The sequence below is a fragment of the Anomaloglossus baeobatrachus genome, chromosome 6 (assembly GCF_048569485.1).
Source record: "Anomaloglossus baeobatrachus isolate aAnoBae1 chromosome 6, aAnoBae1.hap1, whole genome shotgun sequence".
NCBI classification, from domain to species: Eukaryota; Metazoa; Chordata; class Amphibia; order Anura; family Aromobatidae; genus Anomaloglossus; species Anomaloglossus baeobatrachus.
Genome location: NC_134358.1, coordinates 488322139 through 488341309, shown reverse-complemented (window position 1 = coordinate 488341309; position 19171 = coordinate 488322139). Strand labels below are relative to the sequence as shown.

General features: G+C 51.7%; 1 protein-coding gene across 2 annotated transcripts in view; it reads left to right on the top strand.

Annotated features, from left to right (window-relative positions):
- The window catches only part of CDCA7L (cell division cycle associated 7 like), a 161178-nt gene that overhangs the window by 121989 nt on the left and 20018 nt on the right, over positions 1 to 19171 (top strand). For both annotated transcript variants that reach the window (XM_075315390.1, XM_075315389.1), the window contains exons 3-5: positions 6477 to 6806; positions 9234 to 9302; positions 9404 to 9586. In XM_075315390.1, coding sequence (XP_075171505.1) covers positions 6477 to 6806; positions 9234 to 9302; positions 9404 to 9586 — 582 coding nt within the window. The remainder of the gene's footprint in view (positions 1 to 6476; positions 6807 to 9233; positions 9303 to 9403; positions 9587 to 19171) is intronic.

Here is a 19171-nt window from a genome sequence, read left to right as displayed (position 1 = left end):
AGAGCGCGCGGATGCACTGGAAGCGGCAGGCAGTGGATGGTTCGCTCCGCTAGGCCGCATTGCAGCACGGTGAGCTTCCCACTGGGACATATGATATTTATTCATGTGACGATTCATGGAAGAAGTTGTCAAACTCCTGAGGTTTTGCCCTCTACTAACAGAATCACGACAAATTTTACAGATCACATAATTTGGGCGATCTTTTGCTATGTCAAAAAAGGACCAGGCTAGGCAAGGCTTAGAGGGCATGCGACCTGCTGAGCCCCCCCGACTAGTGCTCAGAGGCAGAGTGGTGGCTGAGGATGCAGTTGTAGACGTGCTACCAGTGCTCCGACTCTGTCCAGGAAGGCGCAAGGTAACTTTGTCGTCGGTTGCATCCTCCTCCACCGCCTCTGTTGACCTCCTCGAGGGCCTGACTGTGGTTTGACAGTAGGTGGGATCTAGAACTCCCTCATCAATTGTTGTTTGCACTCCCCTCACCCTCAAACCGAGCCTCTTCTTGCCCTGACCGAATATTTAAGTTGTCATCCCAATCTGGTATCTGCGTCTCATCGTCGTCAGTATGTTCCTCATGGTCTATAACAGGTGTTACAGTTTGTGAAAAAGGGTCAACATTATGCTCAGAAACTTGGTCCTCACGGCCTGAATCAGAGTCACAAAGGTTCTGGGCATCACTGCAGACCATTTCCTTGTCTGTACTCACTGTAGCTTGGGAGCAGACTTCTGATTCCCAGGCTATAGTGTGACTGAACAGCTCTGCAGACTCAGCCATCTCAGTTCCACCATACTGTGCAGGGCGGATGGAGACTTCAGAGCTGGGAGAATGCAAATGTGATTGGGCTGACAACTCAGAGGACTGGTGTTTTTTGGATGCGGTAGTTGAGGTGGCGGAGAGGGCACTTGTTGGACCACTTGAGATCCATTCAAGCATTTTCCTTTTTTGGCCATCATCTACCTTTTGTTCCTGTTGTTCTTGTCCGTAAAAAAGGGAGCACATCGGATTGTCCACGGTAAGTAGTAGACATCTTACTTTTGCTGGTAGATGGTCTATCTTCAGCAGATGTTAATGGAGCTTTGCCACCTTCCCCACGGACAAACCCTTTTTTTTCCTTTTCCAACACGCCTCTTCCCCTTTCCACCAGCATCTGTCATTTTGCCACTCATTTTGATTGCGACAAGATTGTGCACTTAAAATGTGGTAGTAAAAATTGAGAGGTGGTGTAGATTGCAGCGGTGGTCTAGCTTTATTAACAGGAGAATAAAAAACAATAATTATCCCTGACAATGCAACTACGGCCCTTAAACTGGCAGCATAATTTGCTAGTATAATGGCTTAGTAACAATGAGTTTGAGTGTGCATTGAAGACGTGCTGCAATTATCTTTGCACTAGTGGGACAATACAGAAGTCCAACAGCCACGTTTAGGATGCCACTAAGTTTCCTCAGTGTTTGCTAGTATAATGGCTTAGTAACAATGAGCTTGAGTGTGCAATGCAGGCAGACGTGCTGCAAATATCTTTGCACTAGTGGGACAATACAGAAGTCCAACAGCCACGTTTAGGATGCCACTAAAGCTGGTGTCACACATAACGACGACGACAACGACGTCGCTGCTACGTCACCATTTTCTGTGACGTTGCAGCGACGTCCCGTCGCTGTCGCTGTGTGTGACATCCAGCAACGACCTGGCCCCTGCTGTGAGGTCGCCGGTCGTTGCTGAATGTCCAGCTTCATTTTTTGGTCGTCACTCTCCCGCTGTGACACACACATCGCTGTGTGTGACAGCGAGAGAGCGACGAAATGAAGCGATCAGGAGCCGGCACTGGCAGCTGCGGTAAGCTGTAACCAGCGTAAACATCGGGTAACCAAGGGAAGACCTTTCCCTGGTTACCCGATGTTTACGCTGGTTACCAGCCTCCGCTCTTGCTGCCAGCGCCGGCTCCTGCACTGTGACATGTGGCTGCAGTATGCATCGGGTAATTAACCCGATGTATACTGTAGCAAGGAGAGCAAGGAGCCAGCGCTAAGCAGTGCGCGCGGCTCCCTCCTCTCTGCACTGTGACATGTAGCTGCAGCACACATCGGGTTAATTAACCCGATGTGTGCTGCAGGAGAGCAAGGAGCCAGCGCTAAGCGCGGCTCCCTGCTCTCTGAACTGTGACATGTAGCTGCAGCACACATCGGGTTAATTAACCCGATGTGTGCTGCAGGAGAGCAAGGAGCCAGCGCTAAGCGCGGCTCCCTGCTCTCTGAACTGTGACATGTAGCTGCAGCACACATCGGGTTAATTAACCCGATGTGTGCTGCAGGAGAGCAAGGAGCCAGCGCTAAGCGCGGCTCCCTGCTCTCTGAACATGTAGCACAGCGACCTTATGATCGCTGCTTCTGCTGTGTTTGACAGCTAAGCAGCGATCATAACAGCGACTTACAAGGTCGCTGTTACGTCACCGAAAATGGTGACGTAACAGCGACGTCGTTGTCGCTGTCGTTTAGTGTGACACCAGCTTAAGTTTCCTCAGTGTTTGCTAGTATAATGGCTTAGTAACAATGAGCTTGAGTGTGCAAAGGGCAGGAGGGTACAGTGGCAGGCTTGTGGGTCTGGGTAGAGGAATGAAAGCCTCACTTTGTATCCCTCCTAATGGGGAAATGCAGCGAGGAAATCCCTGACCTTAGCTACACAGACGCTGTCATCTTGTGTAGCTGTTAAAATCTATTTTCACGGACCTGACTGTCACCTATGGCTCTGACCCTGCAGGTATTAGCCCTTACAAGGACTAATAGAAACTTCTATCCCTATTCTGTATAGCGCTGTGTATAGAGCGTACACAGCAGTATCGGAGACAGGAGCTACGCCAGTGGTGACTGACGCCCAGACGCAGAAGGCAGATAATGGCGTGCTGGAGGAAAATGTCCGTTTTTATAATGCAGGGACATGTGACATGGACATCCTATCACACATGCCGTTGCTTCTCTGGCTAAAAGTCCACTTAGCTGTGTGTGTGTCTGGGATTGGCTGACATGCTGGCCCGCCCCACTACACGCGCGCGCTTATGGAAGGAAGACAAGGAAAAAAAAAAAGGTGATCGCCATTATCCAAACAGCAGTGATCTGAATGCGCTGTTCCCGCACACTGTACACTGAAATTTCATAATAGTGTGAGTCACAGTGTGACTTAAGGCCCCATCACACTAAGCAACATCGCTAGCAACATCGCTGCTAACGAACAACGTTTGTGACGTAGCAGCGATGTTGCTAGTGATGTCGCTGTGTGTGACATCCAGCAACAACCTGGCCCCTGCTGTGAGGTCGTTGGTTGTTGCTGAATGTCCTGGGCCATTTTTTAGTTGTTGCTGTCCCGCTGTGAAGCACAGATCGCTGTGTGTGACAGCGAGACAGCAACAACTAAATGTGCAGGCAGCAGGAGCCGGCTTCTGCGGAGGCTGGTAACCACAGTAAACATCGGGTAACCAAGAAGCCCTGTCCTTGGTTACCCGATATTTACCTTTGTTACCAGCCTCCGCCGCTCTCACTGTCAGTGCCGGCTCCTGCTCTGTGCACATGTAGCTGCAGGACACATCGGGTTAATTAACCCGATATGTGCTGTAGCTAGGAGAGCAGGGAGCCAGCGCTAAGCATTGTGCGCGGCTCCCTGCTCTCTGCACTTGTAGCTACAGCACACATCGGGTAATTAACCCGATGTGTGCTGTAACTAGGAGAGCAAGGAGCCAGCGCTAAGCGGTGTGCGCTACTCCCTGCTCTGTGCACATTTAGCTGCAGCACACATCGGGTAATTAACCCGATGTGTGCTGTAACTAGGAGAGCAGGGAGCCAGCGCTCAGTGTGCGCTGCTCCCTGCTCTCTGCACGTGTAGCTGCGTGCGCTGGTAACCAAGGTAAATATCGGGTTGGTTACCCGGTATTTACCTTAGTTACCAAGCGCATCATCTTCCACGCGGCGCTGGGGGCTGGTCACTGGTTGCTGGTGAGCTCACCAGCAACTCGTGTAGCGACGCTCCAGCGATCCCTGCCAGGTCAGGTTGCTGGTGGGATCGCTGGAGCGTCGCAGTGTGACATCTCACCAGCAACCTCCTAGCAACTTACCAGCGATCCCTATCGTTGTTGGGATCGCTGGTAAGTTGTTTAGTGTGACTGGACCTTTACACTATTACAGCGGAAAGCCAGCTAGTAATTAGCTTGTCTTTTTGCTGCTAGAACCGTTCTTGAATGTATCTAGAACTATCAAGCTTTAGCAAAAAGCTCGAGTTCTAGTTCGATCTAGAACAGCCCCCAAAATCACTCGAGCCGCGAACTGGAGAACCTCGAACCGCGCTCAACTCTACTACTCACACATCAGTGATTTTTCACTGACCATGTCTCCGTGCAGCGTTCACGCGTGTCCGTGATTGCCGCATGGAGACATGTCCATTTTTTTCTGGCATCACTGATGATGATGATGATGATGATGATGATCACGCAGTGGTGTGGTCTTTGAGACACGTGCCAGAAAAAAACGTGTTTTTAAAATAAAAAGCATTTTAACACACCCAGCTCCAGCGACGCTCTCTGCAGCCTGTTCTCCCTGCTGCTTCTGAGCCGGCTCATTACTGTCGCGCATATTCATGATGCACGACACAGCCGACCCGGAAGCAGCTGCTGCGGGGGTCAGCGCCGGCCGGATGCTACACCACGGGAGCGATCAGCACCATGGAGAGCGGGAGCGCGCACAGGTGAGTTAATCTCTAAGTGCAATCACGGGCCACGGAGAACGGAGCCCGGATTGCACTTAGACAACCCACGTGTGCCGTGAATCACGGCACACGGAGGGACATGTGCGTGTTTTACACTGACTTGTGAAACGGGCCTTAAACAGAACACTGAGACTATCACAGAGCAGGTGCATTTATACGGAGACTTGATTACACACAGGCGGCTTATATTTATCATAATCGGTCATTTTGGACAACATTGGATCATTGAAAGATCCTCAATGAACTTCTTTAGTGAGTTTGCTGCACTGAAAGTAAAGGGGCTGAATAATATTGCACGCCCCAATTTTCAGCTTATTCTTTTTTACAAAAGTTTAAAATAAGCAATAAATATCATTGCACTTCACAATTGTGTCCCACTTGTTGATTCTTCACCATGAGATTAAATTTTTTATCTTTTGTTTGAAGCCTAAAATGTGGCATAAGTTTGAAAAATTCAAGGGGGAAAATACTTTCGCAAGGTACTGTATATAAAAACAAAACAAATATGATGAAACTGGTGTACTTGAAAATCCATGTCCTATTTAAATGTATAATTCTGATATTACAATTATTATTTTAGGAGTCAAGTTACTGTGAATTTGTGCATGAGTCCAAGTGTAATCTCCTCCCACCCATTCTGACTAGCAGTTGCAGCTTGTCCTGAGCAGAGCGAGATAGCAGGGGGGAGGGACACTGGCTGTAGACGGCTCCTCATTCTGTTACGGATTTTCATGGATCTTAGAGACTTATTTACATATGTTAATTAGACTAATGCGGGCGTCACACGAGACGATCTATCGTGCGATGCATTGTCTGGGTCACGGTTTTCGTGATGCAAATCCGGCATAGTTTGCGACGTCGTTTCATGGGACACCTCCGAGCGACGCTGAATCTGTCACAAATCGTGAGTAGTGTACACGTCGCTTATTTTTAAAAAATTGTTTATTTTTCATGGTGCCGGTTGTTCATTGTACCCGTGGCAGCACATATCGCTTCGTGTGACACCCCGGGAACGATGAACACAGCTTACCTGCGTCCCGCGGCACCCGCCGGCTATGCGGAAGGAAGGAGGTGGGCGGGATGTTTACGTCCAGCTCATCTCCGCCCCTCCGCTTCTATTGGCCGGCGGCTGTGTGATGTCGCTGTGACGCCGAACGTCCCTCCCCCTTCAGGAAGAAGATGTTCGCCGCCCACAGCGAGGTCGTTCAGCAGGTAAGTACGTGTGATGGCGGTTTAACGACTTTGTGCGACACGGGCAGCGATTTGCCGTGACGCACAAATGACGGGGGCGGGTACGATCGCTCGTGCGATCGCACGATAGATCGTACCGTGTGATGCCCGCATAAGGCTTCCTTGGACATTGTTACTTGGATGAGCTACATCTTACATGATGATGGCCATCATTTAGAATTATTTTCCCTTTCGGGTTTCTCCCTAGGTTCTCATCTTCGTTGATTATTTTTATACTCCTTTTATTGAACAGAAATGCTTAACAGCAATGGCACCTTGTAAGTGGTCTGCGGCTGTAGATGGCAGTACTGTTCGGTGCAGCATCTTGTGATTCTTAGAGAAATAGTTTTGTATCCTTAGGATAGACCAATACTACCGCTCTACAGACACGTGATCATATGTCATCTTGTACATGGTTCATTTCATTTTATTTTGTTCAGTTATTTTATAGATCGTTGATATAAATCCTTCTATCTTGTGGTGCGTGTTTTGATCTTAGGGTGTGAGTGATGATGACCATGAAGTGATAGTGCTGTCAGACAGTGAAGAGGAATCCTTGCCGCCCAAAAAGAGAAAGTTTGGTCTGCGCGTTGCACTGCAGTTTCCTAGTAAGAAGCTCACAAGTAAGGATAAGAAGCCTCCCAGTATACCGAAAGAGAAACCGGTACAGAGCAACAGAAAGAAGGCATCTGCCAAAGGAGAGACCGCAGTAACCGGAGACAAAGGGGAAGCTGAATCCGATTGTGATGGAGAAAATGTCGTATCCAACCACGAAAGTACAAATGCACTCAGCAAAAGAGCGATGAATATTAAGGAAAATAAGGCTGTGGTAAGTACTAATCTGTAAGGAGGTCCATTATTCCTTTGCAGAAAAATGCTGCATCATAGTGATGGGGGGGTTTCTACTGTGTGTGAGTTTTGTTACAGCCCCTATTCAAAGGTGTGGAACAACTAGCAACACACCTAGTGCTTATTATAGTGGGTCTAGTAATATCTTATCAGTGGCGGCATAAGACCATTACAGACCCTCATGTCCAGCGTCGGACTGGTTACCGTAGGAATTGCAGTAATACCAGTCCTGGCCACGGTTACCTGCAGTGAACTCTGGAGCTCTCACCTGAGCTTCGGAGTGCAGCCTGGACTGAGCCGTGGGTTTGCAGGACTGAACTGCGTGCGCCAACTGATTCCCTGGCTATCCCAGTTCAGTCCATGACAGCTGCAGACAGGCCGGGCTGAACTCCGCAGCTCAGGTGAGAGCACCGGAGTTCAGTGCAGGTAACCGTGGCCAGGACTGGTATTACTGCAGTTCCTCCGGTAGCCTGTCCGACGCTGCTTATGTCACTACTTTACTTGTGTTGGCTGTGTAGTTTTTGAGAAATTTATATTTAATTCCTTGACCGTGCACCCCCTCTGTATTAATGAGCTGAGGGCTCCTGCCACACACTCGCTTCTGATTGATTGCTTCCATGTTTCTGTGCATAGGGGGGAGACAGAAACTGGGGTGCATCCCATGGGTGCAGTAACCTCCCAGGGATGGGGACCATCGTTGATTCACTTTCTAGTGGCTGCAATAGGAAGAGAGTGAGAGATATACATATCTCTATTTATAGTGTCTTGAAATATTCATTCCCCAAACTTTTTTCCACATTTTTTTTTTTTCACGTTAGACCCACAAGCTTAAATGTATTTTATTGGGATTTTATGTGCTATACCAATGAAAAGCAGCAAATATTTGTGATGTATAAAGGAAATGATAATCTGAAAATTGTAACGTGCATTTGTATTTAGCCCCCCTGAGTCAATACTATGTAGGATCACCTTTCACTGCAGTTACTGCTGCAAGTCATTTGGGGCCTGTCTCCACCAGATTTTCACATGTAGAAGCTGAAATTGGTGCCATTGTCTCATTGCAAAATAGCTGTAGCTCAGTGAGATGGGATGGAGGAGTCTGTGATCAGCAATTCTTATGTCTTGTTATAGTGTGTCCACCCATATCCTGTCCACCGCCATTAACTTGAGAACGGCGGCAGCTATAGGCATAGAAGTGGTGTCTACGTATAGTAAAGTAGCCATGCGCTACGCAATGAAACCACCTATAGCGCCACCTGAAAACGGAGTTAGCATTTTTATCTTGAAAACGGAGCGAGAGAGAGAAAAAAAGTGAATTACAAAGTTGTAGGGCATCATCAATTCAATACGAATCGACACCTTGCATACAGAAATGCTATGATATGAAACCCATGACCCCCCCAATACATTGATTGCTGGTCACGCATGTGGAGCTCATTTAACTTTGATGCGCAAAGTGGCCACCGTCAGCTGCAATGCACATCTGGACTCTGGACAGGATACTGTATCTTGCTGCACGTTGTGCAATATGGTAGGTGACACGTTTGCACAAGCATCTGTGATACGTCGTCGTAGGTCCTGCAATGTTGGTGGAGGGGTCGCATACACCTGCTGTTTGATGTTACCTCACAGAAAAAAGTCCAATGGCGGTCAGGTCAGGTGAGCGTGGAGGCCACTCCACACAGCCACCATACCCAATGACTTGTAGGAAGGTCTCCATGAGGTATCGCTTCACGTCTGCAGCCTTGTGAGTTTTACACGTTCTAATCATAGCATTTCTGTATGCAAGGTGTCGAGTCGTATTGAATTGATGATGCCCTACAACTTTGTAATTCACTTTTTTTCTCTATCTTGTTCCGTTTGAGAGAAAAATGCTAACTCTGTTGTGTTCCACCAGGTGGCGCTATAGGTGGTTTCATTGCGTAGAGCATGGCTACTTTACTATACCTAGACACCACTTCTATGCCTATAGCTGCCGCTGTTCTGAAATTAATGGCGGTGGACAGGATATGGGTGGACATATTGTTTATATTGAGGGAAAAGAAAAAATTCTCTCCAGTGTGTTCTAATTATGGATGGACTTTTTTAATACTATGTGACAATAAAGAAAGACATTATTTTACATTGAATGTGTCTATCTTTTCCTTCTATTCAAGTTATGTCATATAATGTTAGCTATAACAGGTAAGGCTAGGTTCTTGCTAATGTTGGGCATTCTGTTATAGCAACAATGAGATGGAGCTCCTGCTAAAAAACCCCCAAAACTATCCGTTCTAGAACAGAAATAGAGAAGCATTTACTGTGATGGGATTCATATGATGGCGGCTGTCGGCAGTTTATATTTGCCCCTATTCTGGTTTATCTATAGTGTAGCCACTTTAGTAACTTTATTTCTTTCTGATTTCAGCTTGCTCAACTTCTTGCGGAGCTAAACTCCATTCCTGAACTGTTTCCAGTGAAATCCACTACTCCTTCTGTAAGTTTCCACATCTAGGAAATTATAGTATTTACGTATTGTCATTTGTATTAAATTAAATGGCTAATTTTACTGTTTGTTTTTTTTTATTATTTATTTAGAAACAGAAAAAAACAAGCCGTCGCTCATTTTCTGAAAGTCCCATTGAAAGGCGCACTAACCCATCACGCAGTGCACGACCAAGAGAGAATTTTGCAATGGAGAACTTTACAGCGTCAGCGTTACAGTTTGCAGAGCATCTCCAGAAGTATGGTAAAAGGGCGTTCAGGCGCACCTTGAGCGATGTAAGTATCAAACAGGAGGAGCTGCATTTCTTCAGCTATTAATATATTTTGCATATGGCACATTTGTTTAGACTTTTATTGTATATTGCCCAACATTGATGGGGCAGCCCTAAATGAATGTGTATTGATGGATTTTAAGAGGTGCAAAGCATTTTAGAATGTGCTGGAAAGGGGTTATGTATAGTGATGGTGGAGTCGCAGATAACCGGGATCGGCGGGTCCAAGCGGGTTTACAAAATACAAACAAAAAAAACCCCGTTCCGGCCTGGAATTGATCACGGATGTCTGAGATTCCGTATTTTTCGGACTATAAGACGCACCGGACTATAAGACGCACCCTGGTTTTAGAGGAGGAAAATAGGAAAATAAAATTTTAAGCAAAAAATGTGGTCATGACACACTGTTATGGGGCGAGGATCTGCTGCTGACACTGTTATGGGGGTAATGTCCCCAAATTCTCTACTAAGGTGCCGCATCCTGGTAATGATCCTCCTGCCTTGTATATACAGTATATGTGTGACGCCCTGGGCAACCCAGGGGTCACAGGTCACAACACAACACGCACCCCACATTCCCTGCAGGTACACACTAAGTCAAAACTAAAATCCTTGTTGCCTTCCTCCAGGAGCTGGTGTCCACACCAGGGGGTGGGCCAGGCGGTTGGCTCCACCCTCCGAGAAGTTCACAGCTCTGGAGGCGGCAAAACCAGGCAGATCAGTTAGGGAAGTGAAGGAGTAAACAGTGAAGTGGAAGGAGGAAAAGTAGAAAGTGAAGAAAGTGACAGCAAGAAGCCTGAAGTTGGTCCGGGTGTGTGCCCCGGACTGAGACAGCAAGGTTGGCAGACGGTGGTGACCGTCTGCAGGCAAGACTGATTGGAGGTTGCCGAAAGGACCGTGGACGGGTGGTGACCTGGCGGTGCCGGAGCGGTATACGAAGATTAGTCAGCACCAGGGCAGGGGCCTTTCGGATCCCGGCAAGGCTAGGAGTCGCCATAATTTGCCAAATCCGTCAGTGAAGGGGATCTGTCTCCCAACAACCAAGTCCCGTTTGAAGGCAACAGTCCAACCGTTAAGGGGAGACATCGCCACCGCCAAGGCACCAGTTTCCCAGGGCCAGCGCCTGCGGGCAAGAGTGGGGCTCCTCCGGCCCATATCCAGGCTGGGGAGCGGGTTACCGGTGGGAATCCATCGCTACCAACAGACTACACATAGGTGCAGGGAAGAGACCGTCACCTTCAACTGCAGGGGACATCGGCAACGTAACCGTCTGAGGGACCCGTCCAACCAGCCGTTTGTTTACCGAGAACTGTGTCGTGTTTACTGGCTGAGTGAGTACCTCCGTGCCGTGCGGCACAGCGCTGCCCCTGCGCCCCTGCACCTCCACAGGCCCCTAGCCCGCCTGTCCACCATCCCAACTCCATCACTGGGCCCCGGGATCACCAACCCCTACCCACGGAGGGGCAACACAACAACTGGCTGCTCCATACCATCACTCCCGGGATCCCCAGCCAGAGCAGCGGTGGTATACACTCAATCACCACAACCGTGGGTGGCGTCACGGACAATAAACAATCCCCACACCCAAACCCCCTTTCACTCACGGGCGAGGAGCGCCGCTAGAGTCCCCGGGATCCGGCCCATCGCTCGAGCCACCGAGCAGCAGCAGCCGCGGCAGCCGGACCCGAGCAGTGGGAGAGCGCGGGGTCCCCTCCTCCGCCCGCGACAACTTGGCGTCACGAACAGGATCTTACCGCTCTGCCGTCTGGTAGAGGTGCGCCTTGTTACCGCCGGAGGTGTCCGGCCAGAAAATTTCAGAAGCCGCCATCTTTGGCGCGAAGAGTTCCCGCTCGAGCGTCTTCTCGAGTAGCAGAGGCGCGAAGGCCAAAACCCCGCCCCGATAGAGGAGGGGCCGGAAAGAAGCTAAGGGGGACGCGATGGCGGCTGGCTGCATATGAACGCAGCTATAAAAGCAGGGACGCCAGGACTCTGCGGTCACCCTGTTCCTGGAAGGAGTTGCCAGCAGAATGTGGATGCCGTCCCGAAGCACCGTAGCCCCCGCGCCAGGAACCGCGTCGTGGGTGGAGAACCGGACCGCGCAGCTCTATCAAAGGCTGCAGGTCAAAATGCAGCTCCTCATGGAGGAGTGGGAGGCAGACATGGCGGATGTGATAGCGACCGTGCGGAGACGCGAGGAGGAAGCCGAGGAAGGGAGGGTGAGTGACCCACGCCCCGATGCCCTTGAAGGGCCGGTCATCGCGGCTGCGGGACCCGGTCCAAGCCCTCTCGCTCTGTTGCCTCCCTCGCCACCCGTCTCGGAAGCTGTGACCCCGCCACTAGGCCCGCTGCCACCGCAACTGGTAGCGATACCCAGCATGCCCGCCCCGGCGGGCCGACCTGTAGCCGGAGCCCGTAGCAAGTCGGAGGTGCTGCCATGGAAGGCCCCGAAGTCTGCACCGGAGGCAGCCCCTGAGAAGTCCCCCGAGCCGGAGCTGATGACCCGTTCCGAGCCGAAGGCCCAGCCGCGGAAAGCCCCTGTGCCCATACCCCACACCTCGGCTGAGGTTGCGCTGGGTTGTCGCTGCAAGGCGGCGCCCAAGGCCAAGACGCCGCGGGACCTGCCGCCCAGATCCCTGACAGTGGGCAGCGTCCAGAATGTCCTGCGGGGCCCGACCCGTGCGCCGGAGCTCGCAGCAGCACCGTATTGGGACAGGGAGCCGGTACCGTTGGGCCCGGAGTTCGGTGAAAGAGAAAAGAAGAAAGCGGAATTGGTGGCCCGTGCAATCCGGGAGAAGGAGAACCTCCGCCAGGCGACGTTCCGTGTCCGGGGACCGCTGTATGAAGGACAGGTGAGGCGGTTTGATGTCCGCCGGGGCTATGGGTTTATCTATGAACCGGGCCTGGAGGCCGAAGTGTTTATAGCCCGGCGGGACGTGAATGCCCACCTGCCCGAGGAGCACCCTGGCCGTAACCTGATGCCGGGTGACATCGTGCAGTATACCCGGCACTGTGGAGAGAGGGGGTGGTTCGCCCTAGATGCGAAACTGAGGGGCAGCCAGGAGAGCCGAGTGAGTTCTGCACCCCCTCCCTCAGATGAAGCCGACGACTTGGAGTAGGGCAGCGGAGCACCGTTGTCCAGTCCCCGTTGGGACCACCACTGTGATTGTTTGAAAAAGTTTGAACAAGTTTTGAAAGTTTAAAGTGATGATAAGAAATGAAACCGAACAGTCATTTGATTAACCGTGATTGAGAAAACCGGCCGTTGCCGGCACCGTTGTCCCCGTGGGGACCGTTTAAAAAGTTGCATAAGGGACTCCTTATGGACAAGCCCGTGAACTTGCAGGGCAACCACAAACGTTAGTGGGATGTAAATAAAAATCTGTTTGTTGCCGCTACCGTTACCGCCTCCGGAGAGGCAGGTTGGAGGGAGGGCCCGCAGTAGAGCCGGCTGGGGCCCAGCCACCACAGGAACCGGTGGCTACCGTCTGGAGGGGAAGGACAGATCCCGCTCGGGTAACGTTTGCTGGACTGGGGTCAAGGGGTGCTGCCTGGGTTTTAGGGGCAGCATCAGGGCCAGGTTACTTGGGTGGGAGAGAGCAGAGCCGCAACCGTTAAAATGTTTGCAACGTTTAAGTACCGAACCTCCCGATGTGGGATGATGTCATAAGTTGTATTATGTTTACCTCTTTTTACATATTTTCACAGAAAACAAAAAGGAAAATAAAACCGGTGTTGGACGGGCAGCCCGAGGACGGTCTGCGTTTTGCTAAGGGGGAATGTGATGCCCTGTGCAACCCAGGGGTCACAGGTCACAACACAACACGCACCCCACATTCCCTGCAGGTACACACTAAGTCAAAACTAAAATCCTTGTTGCCTTCCTCCAGGAGCTGGTGTCCACACCAGGGGGTGGGCCAGGCGGTTGGCTCCACCCACCGAGGAGTTCACAGCTCTGGAGGCGGGAAAACCAGGCAGATCAGTTAGGGAAGTGAAGGAGTAAACAGTGAAGTGGAAGGAGGAAAAGTAGAAAGTGAAGAAAGTGACAGCAAGAAGCCTGAAGTTGGTCCGGGTGTGTGCCCCGGACTGAGACAGCAAGGTTGGCAGACGGTGGTGACCGTCTGCAGGCGAGACTGATTGGAGGTTGCCGAAAGGACCGTGGACGGGTGGTGACCCGGCGGTGCCGAAGCGGTATACGAAGATTAGTCAGCACCAGGGCAGGGGCCTTTCGGATCCCGGCAAGGCTAGGAGTCGCCATAATTTGCCAAATCCGTCAGTGAAGGGGACGACTGTCTCCCAACAACCAAGTCCCGTTTGAAGGCAACAATCCAACCGTTAAGGGGAGACATCGCCACCGCCAAGGCACCAGTTTCCCAGGGCCAGTGCCTGCGGGCAAGAGTGGGGCTCCTCCGGCCCATATCCAGGCTGGGGAGCAGGTTACCGGTGGGAATCCATCGCTACCAACAAACTACACATAGGTGCAGGGAAGAGACCGTCACCGTCAACTGCAGGGGACATCGGCAACGTAACCGTCTGAGGGACCCGTCCAACCAGCCGTTTGTTTACCGAGAACTGTGTCGTGTTTACTGGCTGAGTGAGTACCTCCGTGCCGTGCGGCACAGCGCTGCCCCTGCGCCCCTGGCAAAGAGCACCGCTAGAGTCCCCGGGATCCGGCCCATCGCTCGAGCCACCGAGCAGCAGCAGGCCGCAGCAGCCCCGCGGCAGCCGGACCCGAGCATTGGGAGAGCGCGGCATCCCCTCCTCCGCCCGCGACATATGTCCCTCATCAAAATAAATGTTCATACTCACCTCACCTTACCTCGCTCCCTGCAGCATCGCTCGTCCTCCCGTCTGTGTCAGCGGCAGCTGAGTGGAGCCGTCCCCGTTCCCCTGCTGAATCGCGATCATCTCCTGTGTCTGTGCCGGCGGCTGCACGTGGACACGTGCGCACAACGATGACATCATCGCTGTGCGCCCCGCTAGTCGCCAGCCAGACGCCGGCACAGACACAGGAGATGATCGCGATGCAGCAGGGGAACTGGGACGGCTCCACTCAGCGGCGCTGCTGCTGACACAGACTTGAGGACGAGCGATGCTGCAGGGGAACGGTGAGTACTGTACACGGATTCACTGCTCCCCACGCTGATGATGATGAGCGGGGAGCAGTGAATACAGCCGCACATGATCACTCCAGGCCGTAGTTGCCAGGGGTGATCATGCGGGCCGGCTGTTAAACCCCCGCCCATCATCCCACCCACCTGTCAGTGCCTGCTTCAGCGCTGAGGGATGATGGGCGGGGGATGGGCGTGCATATTAAATGAGCGGGTCTACGTGGTCACAGCAGGTGCTGCTACAGCCTGCTCATGCCCCCGATGACCCACATTCCCCGCAGCCACATTCAGACCATAAGATGCACCCCCCACTTTCCCCCAACATTTGGGGAAAAAGAAGTGCGTCTTATGGTCCGAAAAATACGGTATATGGAGACCAGAATCTGGCGCTTTAATATGGTGGTAGAAGGGATAGGGGGGATTGGAGCTGGCAAGTTATACTTACCGAGCCTCCTAGCGCTACTTTTCGGGGCCACTCATTATCTTCACACATATTCACGGTTTCCCCCACCCCCTGGCCGTTCCAGTCAGAAGTACTCCCACCCTGTGTGACAGCGTCTCTGACTGCAACCAGAGGTGCTGTGTGCGTCTCTCAATTGCTGTAAAAATAAAAACAAATTTCCGTAGGGTCCCCCTATATTATGATACCCAGCACAGATAAAGCATACGTCCCCAGCCTTGCGCTTATCTTGGCTGTGTATCAAAATAAAATGAACCGCATGCAGCTTTTTTTTGTTAGTTGAGATTATTTAACTTTAAAAAAACAGCGTGAGGTCCCCCCAAATTTTAAAAACCCAGCCATGATAAAGCAGACAGCTGGGCTGGCTGGTATTCTCAGGCTGCTTATTGGGCCCCCCCAGCCTACAAAGAGCAGCTGACCAGGTTTGTCCATTAGATGCGACAATCCTAAACGTTTACCCAGTTCATCCTGATTGCACTGGTGCTTTGGCAATTTTGGTAATAAAGGGTTAATATCAGTTATCAGCTGCCACTAAGCCTTCGATTAGTAATGAGGTGTCTGAGACACCATCCCCCCATTACTAATTTGTAAGTGAAAAGAAATAAATGCAAACACTGAAAAAATCCATTATTTGAAATAAAAAAAAACCCACCCCTTTTATTAACCCCCAAAACACCCAGGTCCGACTTAATCCACTCGAAATCCCATGACTATTCCAGCTCTGCTATGTCAGAAGTGACAGTGCGTGGCCATAGAACATGATCGTCCGCTGTGAGCTTCAGGCAGAGAATGATTGAGCCAAGCGATTAGTGGTAATGTCATTCAGGTTATTTGCGGTTACACCTGGAGGTTCCCACGGTCCTCCCACCTGTGCTCGCAGATAACCTCACCTGAGGTTACTCAGTTCAATCTGCGAGCACAGGTGGAGAACCGTGGGAACCTCCAGCTGTGAGTGATGTCACCGCTCATCAATAACCATAGGCCTCCCAAGTTTGAGAATACCAGCTGGAAATCAAAATTGGGGAGGAAGAATGGGATCGCACAGTTTTTTTTAAAAAATTATTTAGATTTTTAAAAAAGCCGCATGATGTGGCTCCTCTTATTTCTTCATCGTTCCTTATGGGAGACCCAGACCATGGGTGTATAGCTTCTGCCTCCGGAGGACACACAAAGTACTACACTAAAAAGTGTAGCTCCTCCCTCCGAGCATATACACCCCCTGGATTACCAAATCTAGCCAGTTCAATGCTTTGTGTTCAGGAGGATCACACATGCATTTTCATCTGATTTTTTTATTTTAAAGAGTTGGAAGAAAAGCGGGTCCAAGCTGGAACCCCGGCATGTCCCTTCTCACCCCACTGTGTCGGTGGTGCTGTTAAGGTTGATTTCAAGGCTGGAGCCTTTACATGCCGCGCTCCTTCACCATCCCTCGGGCTCTGGCTTGAAGTGGGAGCCAGCACGGTTCTCACTGCTTTGCAGGAGACCGGTCTCCATCCGCAGCCCTCTCAGGACCCTGCCGGACGGAGCACTCATCCCTCAGGGACCTGGCCCTGCGTCTCTCAAGCTAAGTATTGAGACGTTATTGTCAGGGGGTCCCTTGCATTTTTTATTGTTGGGGAGAGTGTGTTAGTTATTTTGGTGACATTTCCAGCCGGTTCTCTGGGTTTCCCCTGAGAACCGCGCCGAGGGTGCCTGCTTGCCGGCCGCACTGTAAAATTTAGTCCCCGGCTTCAGCTGCGGCCTACTTTCGGTTTCACTGCTCCTGCATGTCAGTCATGCAGAGGGACAGTGCAGCGCCGCCCACCGGCCGTTCAGCAGAGGGGAGGACACTCCTCTCTGAGGAGATGTTTCCCTCCCCTGTATATCTCCTTGGCCCTGCGGTTCCCGCTCTTGGACTAGGCCTCACACTGATCGGCGCTGGCTGCTGCATCTCTGCAACCTGTCTGGGGGTCCGAGCTGTGGGATCCGGAGGGCACACAAAACGGTCTGGTAAGCCACAACCTCTGGTTGTGGACTTTATTATACACTCTCTGGGGGTCATTCTGAAGGAGTGTGTTCTTACTGCAGAGCCCCCACCTCAGCAGCATGTCTCACACTAGGAGCAAGGCTGTACTCAATATGCACTGCATGTAAGCTCTTACTGCCTGAACTGAGCACATATCCACATTGTGATGCCTGCTCTAACATGGTGGTGCCTCAGCCTGGAGTCTCCCCAGTGGTCCCTCAGGCTGCTCCGGCCCCGGTGGCTGAACCCCCGGCTTGGGTAGAATTGTTTACTAAGTCTATCTCCCAGTCCTTTGCTGACTCCATGGGAGAGCTGTCCCAGATTCTGCTGAGCATGCATCAGCCCCCTTCACAGGGTGCCTCTGCTGCTTCGGCTCGCTCTCCAGAGCTCACAGAGGATTCTTCATCTTCTCCCAGACCCCGTCCTCCTAAAAGGAAACGCAGGGACCCCTCTCCTTCTTCGTCCCGCGGCTCCGATTCACGAGCCGATTCGCAGGACGAGGAGGATGTCTTTACTGGGGGCTCGGACGCTACCTCTATGTGCCCCATTGATCTGACTGTGTGGGATGCAGATGTTAGTGATTTGATTGCGTCCATTAATACTGTACTGGACCTCAATCCGCCAGTATCAGAGGAGCAACCCTCTCTGGCAGAAAAGCACCAGTTTACTTTGCCTAAGAGACCAAGGAGTGTGTTCTTTAACCACTCCAGTTTTCAGACCACTGTGTCCAAGCCCAGAGCCTGTCCTGACAAACGGTTTCCTAAGCGTGGTTCTGATGACCGTTTTCCTTTTCCACCAGAGGTGGTCAAGGAGTGGGCTCTCTCACCAAAGGTGGACCCTCCGGTGTCTAGACTCTCAGCCCGGACAGTTGTATCTGTGGCTGATGGCACCTCACTCAAGGATCCCACTGAGCGCCAGGTTGACCTCCTGGCCAAGTCTGTCTATGAGGCGACAGGGGCCTCGTTCTCCCCATCTTTTGCAGCAGTGGTGGCTTGTCAATCTGCCTAAGTCCACTCTGACCCCGACCCAAAAACTCACGTACCTAGGGATGCAATTCGAAACTCTGCCGGCACTTGTCAAGCTGCCCTTAGTCAAACAGCAGTCCCTCCATCTGGCGGTGCGCTCTCTGTTGAGGCCCCGCCGTCACTCCATCAGGCACCTTATGCAGGTGCTGGGTCAGATGGTGGCGTCAATGGAAGCGGTTCCCTTTGCCCAGTTCCATCTGCGTCCTCTGCAGCTGGACATTCTCCGCTGTTGGGACAAGCGGATTTCTTCCTTGCACAGGTTGGTGGCTCTGTCGCCACAAGCCAGGAGCTCTCTTCAGTGGTGGCTTCGGCCTCTCTCTCTGTCTCAGGGACGCTCCTTTCTGACCCCATCCTGGGTGATCCTCACCACGGATGCCAGTCTTTCCGGCTGGGGAGCAGTATTTCTCCACCACCGAGCACAGGGCATTTGGACTCCGTCCGAATCAGTCCTCTCGATCAATGTGCTGGAAATCAGAGCTGTGCTCCTAGCTCTCGTAGCCTTTCACCACCTGTTGGCGGGCAAGCACATTCGAGTCCAGTCAGACAACGCGACAGCAGTTGCCTACATCAATCACCAGGGCGGGACTCGCAGCCGCCTGGCAATGTTGGAGGTTCAACGCATCCTGCAGTGGACAGAGGACTCCAAGTCCACCATATCCGCAGTCCATATCCCAGGCGTGGAAAACTGGGAGGCAGAATATCTCAGCCGTCAAACCGTGGACAGCGGCGAGTGGGCTCTGTATCAGGCAGTGTTCCGGTCGATCTGCCGCAAGTGGGGCACTCCGGAAGTGGATCTAATGGCATCCCGGCACAACAACAAGGTCCCGGTTTACGTGGCTCGCTCCCACGATCCTCAGGCCTTTGCTGCGGACGCGCTGGTTCAGGATTGGTCCCAGTTTCGTCTGGCTTACGTGTTTCCCCCTCTAGCTCTCTTGCCCAGAGTCCTGCGCAAGATCAGAATGGAGGGCCGTCGGGTCATACTCATCGCCCC